The following is a 17,254-nucleotide window of genomic DNA, read 5'->3' on the forward strand; positions in this document are numbered from 1 at the left end:
TTTCTTCCATAAAAATCTCTCCTTCACTCACTCTACTGCGTAGTTTGAGGATATAATCTTTTGTAAGATAAACACATGTTATTAAACTTCTTCCAGCATTTACTTCTAGCCCTTATATATGAAATTATTTCTTTAACCTATAGGCTGAATAGAGAAAATAACTTTTTCACTTAGTTTTTTTTGGTTTTATACTATGTGGTCCAATCTATTATTATGCAGCAGATAATTTATTATTAAAACATCTCATTAGGAGAAGATATGTAGTAATAATGGATTCTGAGGTTTTTGTCTCAAGTTTGCAAAACACTAATCTCATTGCTATATTGTGTACAGGAAACACCACAGACAGACTGCATTTGCTTTTTGTTTTTTCCGTTTAGAAGCATTAAAGTGGAAACCTACCAAGGAGCTAAAAAAAAAAGGTTGGTGCTCTGGAAGAAATACTAATCTTGGACAAAATTCGTGTACTTAAAATCACAGCAGTCACATTTTTCTTGAAAGAGTCATTTTTTTTATTAACATATAAGACAGGATGCTCATTTACCTTGACGTAAAATACACAGCTGATGTACAAGATAAGATAGAATTATACAAAAATACCAAACTTCTGACCTCAAATCAGTGTACAGGATGCACCATATATAGGATATTCAAAATAGTTTTTTGCTTCCTCAGCTATTTCTAATTATGTCATCTTAAATCATTGTTACCTGATAACCAATTTCTTTTTTAACATGTGTTGAAATCAGGCACTTAATAAATGACTAGAATCAAGAGATTTAGTGCTTCTTTGTTCTTGAATGCAATCAAAATATTTTCTTCTAACAAGTCGGTCCAATAAAAGCCATGTAGAAATGCACGCACCCTTGAGCTGTTCATTTTAATGAGTTTATTCTGAGGTAAATAGACAAGCAGTGAATATACTTTATGTTAGACCATGCAGAAAAGTTTATTAGAGTGAGTATGATACATGTTTCAGGGCAATAGTTATTATATACAATGTTTTTCTTTTTAATAAAATGGACACTTTTTTTTACACTATCTGTTAACAATTTTACAACCGGACACTAGTAACATGCAGTACACCATTCTCCCTTCAGGCCAGTGTTCCTCCTAAGGAACACAGAGGGTGGCTGTTACGTCTTGAATAAAGGCAGGGGTGTCTCTCAATTAAACACCAAGTATCGGGATGTACTGTGTGAAATGGTTCTAGAATGAAGAAGATCTGAGCTGTTGCTGCTTCAAATGATTGTTTTTATTTGAGCCAAAGCATGTTAAACTTCAGGAAATTAACCCTACTTAACAGACAGGTAAGAATATACTTTTACTCTTATTTAATCAACAATTTACTTGTGTGAAGTACATTTGTTAGTATTGTGGCCAGGTATAATGTGGGCTAAAAATGCTTACAGTATTTTGAGGAGTAATGGTGTGTACATAAAAGATAAATAGCTTCAGCCCCTCCCCCACATTTTTTTTCTGTCTCTCAAAATGCAAGATGTCTCAGGGACACGGCAGGAAGATTGTCACCTGTCGTTGCGCCAGTGATGCTAAGACCTCTCAGAAAGTCACCATCAGTGTCTGTGTGGTGACTCCCTACTGCTTGGCTACTCTGTAGCAGAAAGAAACAATTATACCACTCCCTGTTCCCCATCCAATCCTCTTTCCATCTCCTGAAATACAGAGTTGGGGACAGGGACTGTCAGTAGGGGACTGTTGAATTCTGGCTTTCATTCTTCATTTGGAATATTTCTTTAAAAAGTTTGGTTCCCAGTCTCTGCATAGATCAAACTGAAATAAAAGATTAAATGTGGAGTCTCAGTCTCTTGCACAAAAGCTCCTGAAATTCCAGACTTACTCTTTTTTCATCAAGATGTAATTTGAAATATGGTAACATCAAACACAATCATAGTTATGAGTGTCCCTGGTATCCGCCCAGTATTGCCATGATTTCCATGGTGTCAGATAATTAAAGGATTTCCAAGACTCAATTCACCAAGAAGGAACATCCAACCCTCAAGGCCTTGCAAGGGGCACCAGGCTTCAGATGGCCTTGCCAAGAAGACCCAGATTAAAACCAAACATCCCCACTGTACAGATGAGAAGAGAAGAAGCCTATTGGAGGGCAGAAAGCAGAGAGATCCTGAAAATGGCCCCTGGGTCCTACTGCCCAGTCGGCATGACATTGAAATTCTCTACCCTGCAATGAGAGGAAATGCAAGGAAGTCCTGTATAATGTTCTGAACTTAACAGATATGGGAGAAAGGCTTTAATGTATTTTGAAAGGAAAGAAAAAGCTGATCTCAAAGCAAAGAGCCCAACATTAGAAGTGATAACTCATTCTTGTATTAATATATTTTTGGACTGGTAAAACTTCAGCATGTGCTTAAGAGTGTATTTGTTGTGGGAGGGTTGATCCTGGGAAATAGTGGGTTTGGGAGCTCAGGTTTAAGAACTGGATGTCCTGGGGACCACATGTTGTGGGGACAATGGGCTGGGGACTGAAAAGCCTCCACACACACCTGTACTTTTCCTCAAGGTTGATGGTCAAAGGCTGTTGCTTGGAATTGCTAAATTCAAGGTTAAATTTTAAATTGAGGATCAAAAATACTGACTCTTTCACCAGATTACAATGTTAGATTTTAACTTTTTTTTTACTGTTGTTCTTAAGATGTTGCACAACAGTGCTCCCATTCAGAAATGGCAGCCTTCAGCCTTCTGGAATGCAGAGTTCATTTCCAGTGGTGGTTTCAGAATTTCTGGGTAGGAAGTGATCAGGGACAGCAAACTGATTAGAATCCTGTTGCCCAGTGGATTCACCTTAAAGTTGTGTTTGCATGAAAATGCCTGCTGTTTACAGTTAACTTGTATATTTTAATTAAAAAGTAGTAGCATCATTTTGAGGATTTTAAAGCTCCTCTTTTTGATTTTAGTTTATATTGTAATTTCCATGGATGAGGATGGGGACTAGGGGGTGCTGATGGAGACCCATGGAAGGGCTAAATCCTGTCAGCCCCACACTGCTGATAGTGTCCCAATAATGGTTTGTAAATTCCTTAAAGATGCTCCATCTCTGAAGTGCCTTTCATCTTGCCCTTATTCCATTTACTGTACCAACCCTTTAGATTGCTACAGAAGAAGGGAGAACTGACATCCTGTGTAAGTGATCAAGTCACAGCAGCTGGAATTCACAGCAAACAGAGCACATATTTTAAACAGATTTTTCTCCAGGAGTCTTCTCATAAGTGTCCCTTGGGGAGAAGACTAATAGAGGGAGACTTCAGAAGTGTTGAAAATCAACGAAGGATACATAGGATACTAGTTCTAAAAGACTGACTTGCCAGGAAGCTTCTTTATTTGAACAATACTGTGACTATCCTGGACACAGGAACCATGCTCTGAGCCTGAGTCTTCCCTAGTTTTCTCAGTGTTGTGCAAAGAAAAGACAGTTCATTCACAAGGAGCAGATTACAACATGTTTGACCGAGAGGATATCCGGTAGGAAAGCGCAGTGAACAGATGCCAGCGGGCACACACTGCAAACTGTGATCCTTCTGGGGCCACCTGCAGAGAACACACCAGCTCTTCTCTCAGCCTCTCCTCCCATCCAACTTTACTCAAGCATTCTGCAACCACCTCTTGCTTTGGTGCAAATATTTGTTTCCCAATTAAGCTTGCTGCTGCTGCTGCTAAGTCGCTTCAGTCGTGTCCAACTCCGTGCGACCCCATAGATGGCAGCCCACCAGGCTCCGCCATCCCTGGGATTCTCCAGGCAAGAACACTGGAGTAGGTTGCCATTTCCTTCTCCAATGCATGAAAGTGAAAAGTGAAAGGGAAGTCACTCAGTCGTGTCCGACCTTCGCGACCCCATGGACTGCAGCCTACCAGGCTCCTCTGTCCAAGGGATTTCCCAGGCAAGAGTACTGGAGTGGGTTGCCATTGCCTTCTCCCCCAATTAAGCTTAGGTATTGGTTTTATAAAAGGTAAAATTATAAATTACTATGGTTGAATAAACATCAAATTTAATAAAAGTATGTCCTCCCACAAGCCTCATTTCAAACACAGTTATGACACAGAAAATATTCAAAGATTAAATTGCCCGAGAATCTAGGGCTTGGAGAAAATAACTGAATAAATTGGATCACTGAAGTTCAAACTGAATCATAGAAATTACAAATATTTACAGAGAATGACCTTTCATGGTATGGCTCCAGGGCTCTGGATTCCTAGAGAAAGTGAAACAGCTTCTTTGCGGCTGTGTAGGTCTGATTTTCATTTCATTTCTTCAAAATTATATACATTTTTACTTTCAACTCCTTCCTTTTCCAGCAAGTTTGTATCATTTTATTAATATTAAAGGAAGATTACAATGTTAGAAATTAAGATGGAAAAATGGGAAACTGTGAGCACTTTGTCTAGTGGGCTTGAGGGTAGCATTTTAAGAATAATCTGAAATCTGATTGTATTGTGCATGTTTATGTATGTATATATATACATGCTATATTTTTATTTATCTATCATATCCATCTATCATCTATTTATATCATTATCATCTAATCTGGGTTGGGAAGATCCCCTGGAGAAGGAAATGGCAACCCACTCCAGTATTCTTGCCTGGAGAAGCCCATGGACAGAGGAGCCTGGCAGGCTACAATCCAGAGGGTTGCAAAGAGTCAGACATGACTAAGAGACTTAGCACACACGCAGTCTATCTCAATGGTGTGCTGAAGCCAGCTCATACTGATACAGGAGAACTGACAAATATATTTTCAGGAGTTCTACAAGCTGGTTAGGGTTATGTTAGTAGCTTGAAAATGGCCATGACAAAACAATTTAGATCATGAAAACTGGCTAATAACACAAATCAGGGATTTTTTTTTTTTCCCTCCAGGAAAGTCAGCTGTTAAATAATTTACCAGTATACCATTATAGGTTTGGTATGGAAAGGGACTTCTTACATAGTTCAGTCTATAGCAAAAGCAACAATTAATTTTTAAACATATCAAAGTTAAAAAAAGAAATATTTTTTGCAATTTAATTTAACCAATAAAAGTTCATAATTGTATCACTTTTCTTATTAAATGTTTTAAAATAATAGAGTTTTATATATTTCCTAATCATTGATTATGTTTTAGGACATCTGTACAAAGCTAATTTGGGATAACTGCTGACATTATTTTAGCCCAACTTCTACATTCATGATATCTAGATATTACATAACTATATGCTAAAGTTAAATATTAAAGAAAGTGAAAAGAATATGCAAAGAGGGTGAATCAAACTTTTCTTGTGGTATAGCTTTTGTGTGTTTATTTCTTGTAAACTGTCACTTGGTGTTGAGGTATTTTTTCTTCAACCTGTGTCTGGGCATGCATGCATGCGTGTGTGTGTGTGTGCATGCGTGTGTGTTTATACACCTACGTGCACAGATGCATAGACACATACACACATAAGCCTCAAAAGATTACAATATTAGGGAAACAGGATATCTGGCTCATTTAACCGTTTACTTAAAAACCATGAATGACTTATGTTGAAAACTGTGTAGAGCTTGTAAGTAGCTCTTTGATCTGGCCAAATACCTCTTCCCCTCTTTTCTAATATGTTAAAAATGTCATCTTTTCTATTTTTCCCCTTTGGGTTAACAATATATTTAGTTGAAATCTGCATACTCCTGGTTCAGTGAATGCCTTATCTAGGAGTCAGAGAACAAGTGTGAATTAAAAAAAATTTTATCTATCAGATTTATTTCAAAGAATGTGCTGAGCTTGGAGCAGAGCTGCTAAGCAGGCTGTGCACTGGGGGTGTGCACCGTGATGACCCCGAATACGAGAGATGCTTCGTTGAGCAGGCAAATGACAGGTGGAAAGAATGATTTTGGAACCTGGACACAGGTGGTGGGAATGAAGAAAATTCTAATACGGGACATTTCTGAACAAATGACAGGCCAGCAAGAGGATACGAAATCTCTGGAGAGACAGACTTTCTTTTAGCCACTGATGTCCTCAGCACTCCCCAGGTGCCTGTCTTTGACCATCAGGATTTTAGATGCAGACGTAGAGAGCCATGGGGTAGGCTGCCTCTGAGTCCACAGATAATTCCCTGGAAATTAGTTTTTAAAAAAGAAATCCGTGGCATTTGATTATTTTCCATTGATTTGCTGCTTTATGAGAAAAGTAGAGCCCAGGATTTTCTAGATGAGTATGGATTCTGATCTTGTGACAGTCAATCAGGTAGAGAGATGGAGTTGCTGCAGAAGTAGCAGCCAATTTTACAGCAGTAGTTCACACATACATTCATTCATTTGTTGTTGTTTTTTCCAAGAAATGGAGCAACCTAGGAACTTATGCTACAGTAGAGTCCGATGCACCATAATGATTACTTCAAGAACAAAGAAGCTCATACAAAAGTGTGATGTCTTTCTGTTGGTGTGAGGTTTCAAACTTGAAATTCTTTAAAATGCATTTCTGGAGATATATTTAAATATTGATATGCCACACTCACAAAAGCAGTGGCTTGTTGGTAAAATGCAATACTGAAATGAAATACTGCCTTTTCATAAAAAGAATTGTGTTTGGAAAATTAAATACCTTTACAAAGATTAAAAATAAACATACTCTCACAGCTTGAGGGTTTGAATGAACCATGTACCAAAGAGTTGAATCAACTCTTACTTTGGGTTACATCCTGGGACCCTTCATGTTCAAAAGTTGCCCAGAAAAGATGACCAGCATTTCTGCAGCATCCATCAACATTATCAGAAATCATTTTTGCATATACCGCACACATGATTTTTCACGACAAATCAGTGCTATGTCACATAAAACTGCTGTTATTTTTAGTATAAAAGAGTTTTGAGTTTCAGAGTTCAATATCAAAACTGTGTTATATAAAAGCTTAAATTAATCCATTCAGTGCACTTGCTTTTCAAAAGTCTTTCTTGATTTTCTCTCCTAGATAAAATTTCAGCTCAATTGTACTATTTTACAAACACTTTGGAAAAGAAAATTTTCCAAGTACAGAACCCAACACAAAGATGCTGACTGTATTCTCTGTGATTTGATTCTATTTTCAGTCTATACTGTATATAGGAAAATTTTTCTCATTTAAATGGGGGGAAGTGATCTTTTTCAGGTAAAATTCCTTTCTTTGCATTTACAAATGTTGACTATCATGCTGAATGTGGATATCCATCAGGAATCAATGGAAAAAGCTTAATTTATACTATTTTGAAAGTAAATATTTCAATGATCATAAAAATCTTTTTCTGTATTCCTTAAATACTTTGGTAATTTAATATATAAACATATTTGTACAGGTTATTTTTCATCTTCAAAACACTTTGTAATTTTGCTTACTCAACAAAAATGAGTAATTATTTAAAAATATTTTTCAACATTTTATAAAATATATCTTTACGGTACTGTTTTTGGATCTTGCTTGATCTGTTATTTTCTAAGTGACTAATCCCTGATGGATTACATAACGTTATGTGACTATGTCTTTGATTGCGTTTATTAATTTCTTGTCACATATTTGAGGCAAACCTGAGGATTATTGAATAATTATTTCTTCTCTTCCCAATATTTCATTTCTCCATTTTCTTCTTTAGTGGTCTTTTGAAGAATCCAATCTTAGAGAAAATATGAAACATAACACAATTAGTTATTTGAATTTAGGTAATAAATATTAATCTCAGATAAAATTTAGCTTAGTAAAATGTTAGCAATTGTGGGCATACAAATAAAATAATCAAGAGGTATTCTTTTCAACTGACCTATTAGATAATATTGAACGTCAAGAAATGACAGTTATTGGACTTCCCTGGTGGTCCAGTGGTTGAGAATCCGCCTGCCAATGCAGGAGAGTTGAGTTCGATCCCTGGTCTGGGAGGATTCCACATGCCTCAGTGAGACTAAGCCCCTGTGCCACAACTACTGGGCTTGACTGATGCAGCTAATGAAGCCTGCAGGCCTAGAGCCTGTGCTCTGCAACAGGGGAGCCACCAGAGCGAGAAGCCTGTGCGTTGCAACCAAGACCCAGTGCAGCCAAAATAAATAAATAAAATTGAAAAAAAAAAAAAACCCACAAACAACCCCCCCTAGTAGATTAGATGATACAGAAGAACAGATTAAAAAAAAAAAAAAAAACTAATCTATGTAGCAAACTAACTTAAAGGGCTCTGGAAAAATATTTTGGGAAACACGTAAACTGTAGTTATCCAGCCCTGTCTCTACTTTGCCATCATCTTTCTTTTTTAAGCACATGTCAGAGAAATTTCCATCGAATAATCAATGGTCATAAATTGAGGTCATTAGAGATGATGGTGAATCTGGTAGGTACACTATGGCTAGGAGGTTGGGGAGATTTCTGAGTTGTCTGGGTTAACTTTAAAAAGATATATTTTTATTTTTGGCTCTGCTGTGCTGGGTCTTCGTTGCTGCGCGGGCTTTGCTCTAGTTGCGGTGAGCGGGGGCTACTCTTCGTTGTGGTGCTTCCGCTTCTCCTTGTGGTGCCTTGTCCTGTTGTGGAGTGGGCTCCGGGAGTTGCTGCGCATGGGCGCAGCAGCTGTGGTTCCTGCGTAGCACCGGCTTAGAATTTGTGGCACATGGACTTAGTTGCTCCACAGCATGTGAGTTCTTCCTGGACCAGGGATTGAACACATGTCTCCTGCACTGGCAGGCAGACTTTTTACCACTGAGCCACAAAGGAAGCCCTGGATTAACTTTAAATGTATTAGCACATCCATCTATGTAGGCTTGACATAAAAAGACTCTTGAAAACACCCTGTATCATTTGGATATGAAAATGAAGTAATTGAACATATGAAAAATTCCACGTAGTGATGAACGTGGATCACTTTTCATGATGCATTGTGATAAAAATTACAAGTGCTTTATTATTTCCAATTATATAGAATAATAATTTTAAAAAAAGGATAAAGAATCTGCCTGCCAATGCAGAAGATGTTAGAGATGAGGGTTGGATCCTTAGATTGGGTAGATTTCCTGGAGAAGGAAATGGCAACCCACTCCAATATTCTTGCCTGGAAAATCCATGGACAGAGGAGCCTGGCAGGCTACAGTCCATGAGGTTGCAAAGCGTCAGACATGACTGTGCCCATTATGTTGTTACGTTAAAAAAAAAGGATAGGAGCTGGAAGGAACCTTTGCAATATTCTAATCTAACATGGGTATTAAAAAAAAATTTTTTTAAAGGTCCTTGAGAAATATTCTTTTAAATCTGTATTCTTTTAAAAAATTTGAGAGTGGATTTTAATAGTTCAAGCAAAGACCGTGAGTTAATTCTTTATGTGGCACCTTCATGTCATTTTAATCATGAAAGAAAGTGAAAGTGTTAGTCGCTCAATCGTGCCGGACTCTCTGCGACTCCATGGACTGCAGCCTGTCAGGCTCCTCTGTCCAGGGGATTTTCCAGGCAAGGATACTGGAATGGGTTGCCATTTTCTTCTCCAGGGGATCTTCCTGACCCAGGGATCAAACCTGGGTCTCCTGTACAGCAGGCAGATTCTTTATCGACTGAGCTACCAGGGAAGGTCCCTTTTAATCATAAAGTTGTGGTAAATTATGCAAGGGAATCCTATTTTTTCTTAATTATTATAAAACAATTGAGACTTCTAAGGTCATAAATGGTGAAAAGTATGCAATTTTAAATTAGAGAAGTTTTACTCAGGGCTTTATGTCTTCCTCCACTCCAGAATTTAGTTGGTGGTAGACATCACGAGTCCCTTGGACTGCAAGGAGATCCAACCAGTCCATTCTAAAGGAGATCAGCCCTGGGATTTCTTTGGAAGGAATGATGCTAAAGCTGAAACTCCAGTACTTTGGCCACTTCATGCGAAGAGTTGACTCATTGGAAAAGACTCTGATGCTGGGAGGGATTGGGGGCAGGAGGAGAAGGGGCCGACAGAGGATGAGATGGCTGGATGGCATCACTGACTCGATGGACGTGAGTCTGAATGAACTCCGGGAGTTGGTGATGGACAGGGAGGCCTGGCATGCTGCGATTCATGGGGTCGCAAAGAGTTGGACACGACTGAGCAACTGAACTGAACTGAACTGGACATCACAAAAGAGGTGACGATAGAACAAATGAACATGAAGAAACAATATGTGTGTCTTCCCTAGAATACAAATTCTCCTACATGTATCAGGCCTTTTTCTCTGAGCCAAATCTATGCATTCTGGATTCACAAACCATTAAGCCTTTGAACTTGTACCTGCATGTCCTGAGTCGAAAATAAATCAGACAAAGCTCTCACAAAAGCAGGTGGTGAATCATGACTTTTCTCTTTCCTGCCCTGCCCAGTTCCTGATCTTTTCTTCTTCCCTCTCAAGTTGTTTTTTTTTTTTTTTTTTTGCTTCTTTTCAACCTTCCTTTGCTTTCATACATTAAAAGCTTAGTTTTAAAACTTAACTCCTGTTAACAAAAGTTTTCCACCCAACTGATTCTATTAACATTGGGTTTTCAGTGCAAGTTGGGTAATTAGAGTGAAAACTAGGAAGATACATGTTCATAGCTTCAAATTGGACAGGGCCAATTCTAGTTAACATTTGTAACAAGTTAAGTTTGTTTCTAGTACCCAAACTTACTTTATAGTTTTCACTTTCTTTTTCTGTTTGTTTTTACTTAATGATCTTATTTGTATTCCCCCCTAATTAAAAACCCTGTGGCAAAAGTCTGATTAAACAGTCCCTGGCAGAAATACGTGCTCAACGGTTGTAATATGGAATAAGTGTTGAATGAAAACATTTATCAGTTCAATCGCTCAGTCCTGTCCAACTCTTCGCAACCCAATGGACTGCAGCACACCAGGCTTCCCTGTCCATCATCAAAATGTTTATATTAACATATAAAAGGCTACTAGATAGCAGTACTATCCCCCACTCACACTCCCCTCACAATGTGCATATTGGATGAGGGAACAAAGCTATAGGATTAGTAAATAAATCATTAAGGGTGGCTCTTTAGACATCAGTGTAAGATCAAGTTAAGACAGGAGCAATCTGATTTCTCAGGGTTCCTTTGTGGACCATCTCATTCTATCCTTTTGGTTATGATGACTGAGTTTCTCCCTTAGCAGGTGTTACCAGATTTCAGGACATACTTTCCAATCTATTTAAACCTGTCTCCTCTAAAGCCTTCGCCCATCAAGGTTAAGTATAGTAAGCACCTACTAAGATTTTGTCAAGTCTTAATCTCTTCGATGCATGCTATGAAGATAAAGTTACAGAGACTGTGCCTTTTGAAATCAAATTCTAGTTCCAGGAGGAATCTTTCACCTGCTTCCTGCACAAAATCTCAAACTGAGAGTTTTGATGAACTCCCACACAGTTGGGGTTTGGAAGAAGAATGAAGAAAGACTAGTCCTGAGGTTTCTGCTCCACTAGTCTAAAATTAGTCTAAAAAGGTGTGTGGGGATGAGGGTAGCTTTTCTGAGCTTGCTGCAGACCAAATGCTTCAGGGAGGTTCAGGCAAGAGGAGGGCAAGTAATCTTTCCAGTATAACAGAGCTGCTGAAAGGTTGAACCCAACCAGGGACAATCACTCCAATACCAAAAATTTTTATATATTTCAGGGAGTTCATGACCTTCTTGAGCAAAACCAATGCCTGGAGCTCCAGAGCAAAGAGCTTGCCCCATAGAGTGCAGCAGAGGACTATACTGGATAAAGGCATTGCTTCAACCCAGTCCCTTACTAGATGAGAACTCTTAGAGGGGTTAACTTCCATTTGCTTCAGTGTCCCCAAGTATAAAATATAGTTAAAAGACTTAGTTGAAAAGACTGTAAAGAAAACAGAGTAACTAGAAGCAAGGGAGACCATAGAGTGAGGGGGTTAATAGCGCTGACACAAAAGTGAAATGGCCCAGATGATTCTCTACTCTGAAACTGACAACCCATGTGACTTTGGGAAACATATTTTTTTCTATGCCTCAGCTTCTTTGCTTACAAAATGAGGTCCATAATAGTGTCTTTCTCATAGGGTTGATGTTAATATCCAAAGTGGAAAAGCTGAAAACGGTTCCTGGTACACAGTAAACACTCAATAAGTGCTAGTTTGCCTCCCCTCTACTGTGGAAATACCATTCTGATTACTGGCATTCCCACTGATGTGACTGAGTTAACTGAACCTACAGGTCAGGAGTGTCCAAAGGCTGCAAAACCTTTGGGCTTAAAAAGAAGATCTAAGAAGCCATCAGAACATATCATCAAGTCATATCCTGGATGGAAGAAGGTGTTTGCTTTTACACTTATGCTTTTTTCAGTGTTAGTCGCTCAGTTGTGTCCAACCCTTTGTGACTCCCTGGACTATAGCCCACCAGGCTCCTCTGTCCATGGAGTTCTCCAGGCAAGAATACTAGAGTGGGTTGCCATTTCCTTCTCCAGCTTTTTTCAGACTGATGACCAAGAAACAGGGCTGAAAATTATTTGTTAGCTTTAAGGAGAGGTATGCAGCTAGAGAGACTACTCAGATATCAGCTCTGGCTTCCCTCTTCCCTTGGCAGCAGTGTCCTAAAACTGTATGAGCAAGTGCTGTGCTTAGAAGACCATACTGAAAGAAATCACCAGTAAAATGTCCTATTACAGGTGCTTACAAACAAAGAAACCATTTTCTACGTTCCAAGCACACCCTTGACACTGCTAAGCCAGGCCTTGGGTACCACAGTGTGGCAAAGCCAGGTATTACAGACAGAGCGTGGATACCCTGCAAAGCAGGAGGAAGAGCTGCAGGTCTGAGATGGTGGAGAATTCTGTCCTGGAGACTTTGCTGGAGAAAAGCTATGGATTCTATTTACTAAACTAAATGCTCCTGACATACATCTTTAACACAGCTGTGTTCATCTTCTCTGAGAATAACCTCCTGAAAAGAGGAAGATAGTTATGGTAAGTCAGAATGGGTAGTAGCAGGTGGTAATTTGATGGGAGAGAAATTTGCTATTTAAACTATTTGATTAAAAGATAATTCTGTTGCTCAGCTATCACAAAAATGAATATGTAGCCACAATCTCTATTTTTAACATATTGATAATTTTACTTTTGAACAAAACAATAAAATATAGGGTGATAAATGCTAGAATAAATGCCAGTTTGATATTTCATTAGAAAAACATTAAATTCAACTTTTCTATGAGATTTTATTCTCTATTAAATTTATCCTAAAAGCTATCATTTCATTTCTGCTTAATTTGAAAAAGATACAAAGATTGAAAGATTTTGCATATCTTAATTTAAGCAAAACATCTACTGATATGGAAATAAACATCTGTTGATATGTAAATATAGATTGACTAGACAAAAAATAAGTTAGTTTTACAGGAGGATTTGAAACAGGAGTGTGTAAAAGTATAAGATTTCTGTGTCATCAACTAATTGAACAAATATCTCATTTCTCACTCAGGCATGCAACTATTGCATAAAATGTGGTATTTTTATATATTAAAGAGCATTTAATTTTTAAGATACATAAAGATATGTGATTAGGATAGGGCTTTATCTTAACCATAATTCTGTTGCTTCTATGTTCTTAAACTGACATAGGAATGCATTCTTTTCTTTTTTCTATAAAAGGGAGTTTTCATTCTTCTCTGCTTATAAAAATAATGCACACTTAATTTATAATTTCCAGTGTTATAGACAAATGAAAGTCCCCTATAATCCCAATCTCTAGAGAGATCTTCCATAATTTGGGGATATGTCTATTTCTTTCTTGTACAAAAGTGGTTTCAAGTTGTGTACAGCATTTGAGATATATATTTTTCTTTTTAATTTTGTCTTGGTTATCATTTCAGTGTTTTTAATGGCTACACAATACTATATCCCAAAGCATGGATAAGTCATAATTTGTTTCACCAATATGCTGTTGACAACTGAAGTAGAAAAGTCTAAGGAACTCTGATTCTTACCTTCCACAGTGCTAATATGAGCAACATTAATAGCAATAATCCAGCAAAAGCACTCAGCAGGATAACCCACAGTGGCACTCTGCCTGGTAGCCCATCTTTGGATATTTGGATAGCAAGCTGAAAATGATTAAACAAGATGGTTAACATTGATAAACACCCCTTAGAACTTCCAGTACACTGAGTTCTTGCAGGCTATAATTTTCTACCAAAGAGTGTACTCAATCTCATTACTACATACAGAGAAAATAATGAGTTCACATTTTAAAAGGCCCTTCATCTATTCTAAATCTCTAATCATGTCATATTCATTATTACCAAAACAATTTTGCAATATTATCCTCCAGAAATTCATACATAACGAGTAAACTACATATGATCAAAATTCTCAAGGGTAGAGGTGAATTTCACTCAGGGAGAATGAGTAGTATTGTATGTTTTAAAGGTTTATTCATAGCCTTCAGTGCATTATCATAATAGCCTAAGTTTAGACTGGAAGGTTGTCACAGGTTGTTGACATATAAACCTGAAGGAGTCTTCTAATTCTAACTTTAATTCTAATTCTAATATGCTTTATTTTTTGCTAACAAATTGAGATATAATTTTCATACAGTAAGATGCACAAATCTCAAGGGTACAGATGAACAAATTTGTGCATGCATTTCCTCAATGCATTTTTTATTATACCACACTGTCTATTCCAGTTGACATTCTCTTAGCGTCTATAAATTAGATCTTCAGTTCAGTTCAGCCGCTCAGTTGTGTCTGACTCTTTGTGACCCCATGAACCACAGCACGCCAGGCCTCCCTGTCCATCACCAACTCCTGGAGTCCACCCAAGCCCATGTCCATTGAGTCGGTGATGCCATCCAACCATCTTATCCTCTGTCATCCCCTTCTCCTCCTGCCCTCAATCCCTCCCAGCATCAGGGTCTTTTGAAATGAGTCAGCTCTTCGCATGAGGTGGCCAAAGTATTGGAGTTTCAGCTTCAACATCAGTCCTTCCAATGAACACTCAGGACTGGTCTCCTTTAGGATGGACTGATTGGATCTCCTTGCAGTCCAAGGGACTCTCAAGAGTCTTCTCCAACACCACAATTCAAAAGCATCAATTCTTCAGCACTCAGCTTTCTTTATAGTCCAAATCTCACATCCATACATGACCACTGGAAAAACCATAGCCTTGACTAGACAGACCTTTGTTGACAAAGTAATGTCTCTGCTTTTTAATATGCTGTCTAGGTTGATCATAACTTTCCTTCCAAGGAGTAAGCGTCTTTTAATTTCATGGCTGCAATCACCATCTGCAGTGATTTTGGAGCCCCCCAAAATAAAGTCAGCCACCGTTTCCACTGTTTCCCCATCTATTTGCCAAGAAGTGATGGGACTGGATGCCATGATCTTCATTTTCTGAATGTTGAGCTTTAAGCCAACTTTTTCACTCTCCTCTTTCACTTTCATCAAGAGGCTCTTTAAATCTTCTTCACTTTCTGCCATAAAGGTGGTGTCATCTGTATATCTTAACTGAAGTAAACTTCAAGGAGACAGTTTTTAGTGTTCCAGCTAATCAAGCTCTCTGAGTGTGGCACCTAACCCTCAATAAAGCTTGTCTGCTCTGTGTCCTATCCCTTATGTTTCTGAGGGGAAAAAAAAAAAAAAACCAACTAATTTAGGGTAGCTGCTGCTGCTGCTAAGTCACTTCAGTCATGTCCGACTCTGTGCGACCCCATAGACGGCAGCCCACCAGGCTCCCCTGTCCCTGGGATTCTCCAGGCAAGAACACTGGAGTGAGTTGCCATTTCCTTCTCCAATGCATGAAAGTGAAAAGTGAAAGTGAAGTCGCTCAGTTGTGTCCGACTCTTAGCGACCTCATGGACTGCAGCCTAGCAGGCTCCTCCGTCCATGGGATTTTCCAGGCAATAGTACTGGAGTGGGTTGCCATTGCCTTCTCCTTAGGGTAGCTATCAATGACCAATAATACCTCAAGGTTCTGTATCTCCCTTTAATGGGGAACATCTCCATTCCTTAACCTTGAGGGGAAGATTAGAGGTAAAAAAGAAAACTAACAGGGAAGATATTTGCATAGAGTGGAACCTGATCCAGATCCCTCACTTGACTCTGAGTAGGTCACTGCTCATGCATCTAGAAGACAGAGCTGGCAAGAATATAGACATACATGGAATCAGACCTTTGAAGACAGACTTTAAGCACATCTAAAATAATTCCCTGAACTCAGAGGCACAGAAATGGAAGTCTGGATGCAATCAGTGACTTCTCCAAGATCATACAACTATGAAATGATAATTTTTAGTAATTTTAACAGTTTAAGTGTAATTTTTCTTTAGAATAAAATATAGCAAAAATGGCTCTGTGGGAAAATTTAAGTAACATTTAGGGAAAATAAAGCTAATTATAAAATTTAAACAAAATGTATTTAGTAATCAAACATACTCTTTCCAAATCCTTTCCAATATAATATATACTTTTTCTTTGGTGCTTACTGGTAAAATTTTAGTTTCTCTACATGTGGAACAACTTTTCATATATCAAGCAAAGTGCTGTTTATAAAGTAAACATTATATCTAGATAAATGATGCATATATTCTTTAAAGGTAAATACTTATCAGAAGTCACTGACATTGTAATTATTTTAAATAGATACTAATTTGATGAAGAAGGAAATGGCAACCCACTCCAGTATTCTTGCCTGGAGAATTCCATGGACAGAGGAGCCTGGTGGGCTACATTCCAAGGTGTCAGAAAGAGTCAAACATGACTGAGTGACTAACACACACTAATTTGAAATAAAAAATGAAAACTTCTCAATTTTTGGTAGTTTCAAATATAATTTTATGACTCACGATGTCCATATGAAAAATTTAAACTCTCATGATAAATAGGGAAATTATGCTCAACTGCCCACATGTTTAACAGGTGTTTTGACCTTATTTTACAATAGGACAAAAGAGAAAAAAACAAACCATTTTATTTTTAAGAAGAACTCCAGCATGAATTTGTGTCAGGGAATATTACTTCATTTTTTGTTTGTTATTTCCCAATGGCTAAATGAAGAAAATTTAAAAATAAATTTACAAGTATTCCTATTCAGTGTAAAGGCATTTTCTGGAAAGAAATTGTTTTTCAAGTCTGCTCTTCAGATGTCAACTGCATTTTGTAATGTTAGTTTTTAAGGATGAAAATGACAGATGCATCATATGTTATCAACGTAAGAATAAAAACATCAATTTCCTGTGATGGTTATAAGTAATAAAGTCAAACATGGCATGTTAATTGTAAATATCATGGTTTTTCCCAGTTTCTCACAAAAAAGGA

The 17,254-nt window shown here is 37.9% G+C and overlaps 1 protein-coding gene across 3 annotated transcripts in view; it reads right to left on the minus strand.

Moving 5' to 3' along the window:
- Nucleotides 1-488: 488 nt before the first annotated feature.
- ITGA1 (integrin subunit alpha 1) overlaps nucleotides 489-17,254 on the minus strand; it is a 182,045-nt gene continuing 165,279 nt past the window's right edge. For 2 of the 3 annotated variants that reach the window (XM_019982758.2, XM_070774688.1), the window contains exons 28-29: nucleotides 13,925-14,041; nucleotides 489-7,633 (exon numbers count right to left, since the gene is read on the minus strand). In XM_019982758.2, coding sequence (XP_019838317.2) covers nucleotides 7,589-7,633; nucleotides 13,925-14,041 — 162 coding nt within the window. In that variant the 3' untranslated portion in view covers nucleotides 489-7,588. The remainder of the gene's footprint in view (nucleotides 7,634-13,924; nucleotides 14,042-17,254) is intronic. The other variant, XM_070774687.1, reaches the window with a different exon arrangement.

The sequence above is a fragment of the Bos indicus genome, chromosome 20, assembly GCF_029378745.1.
Source record: "Bos indicus isolate NIAB-ARS_2022 breed Sahiwal x Tharparkar chromosome 20, NIAB-ARS_B.indTharparkar_mat_pri_1.0, whole genome shotgun sequence".
In the NCBI taxonomy this organism is placed as follows: Eukaryota; Metazoa; Chordata; class Mammalia; order Artiodactyla; family Bovidae; genus Bos; species Bos indicus.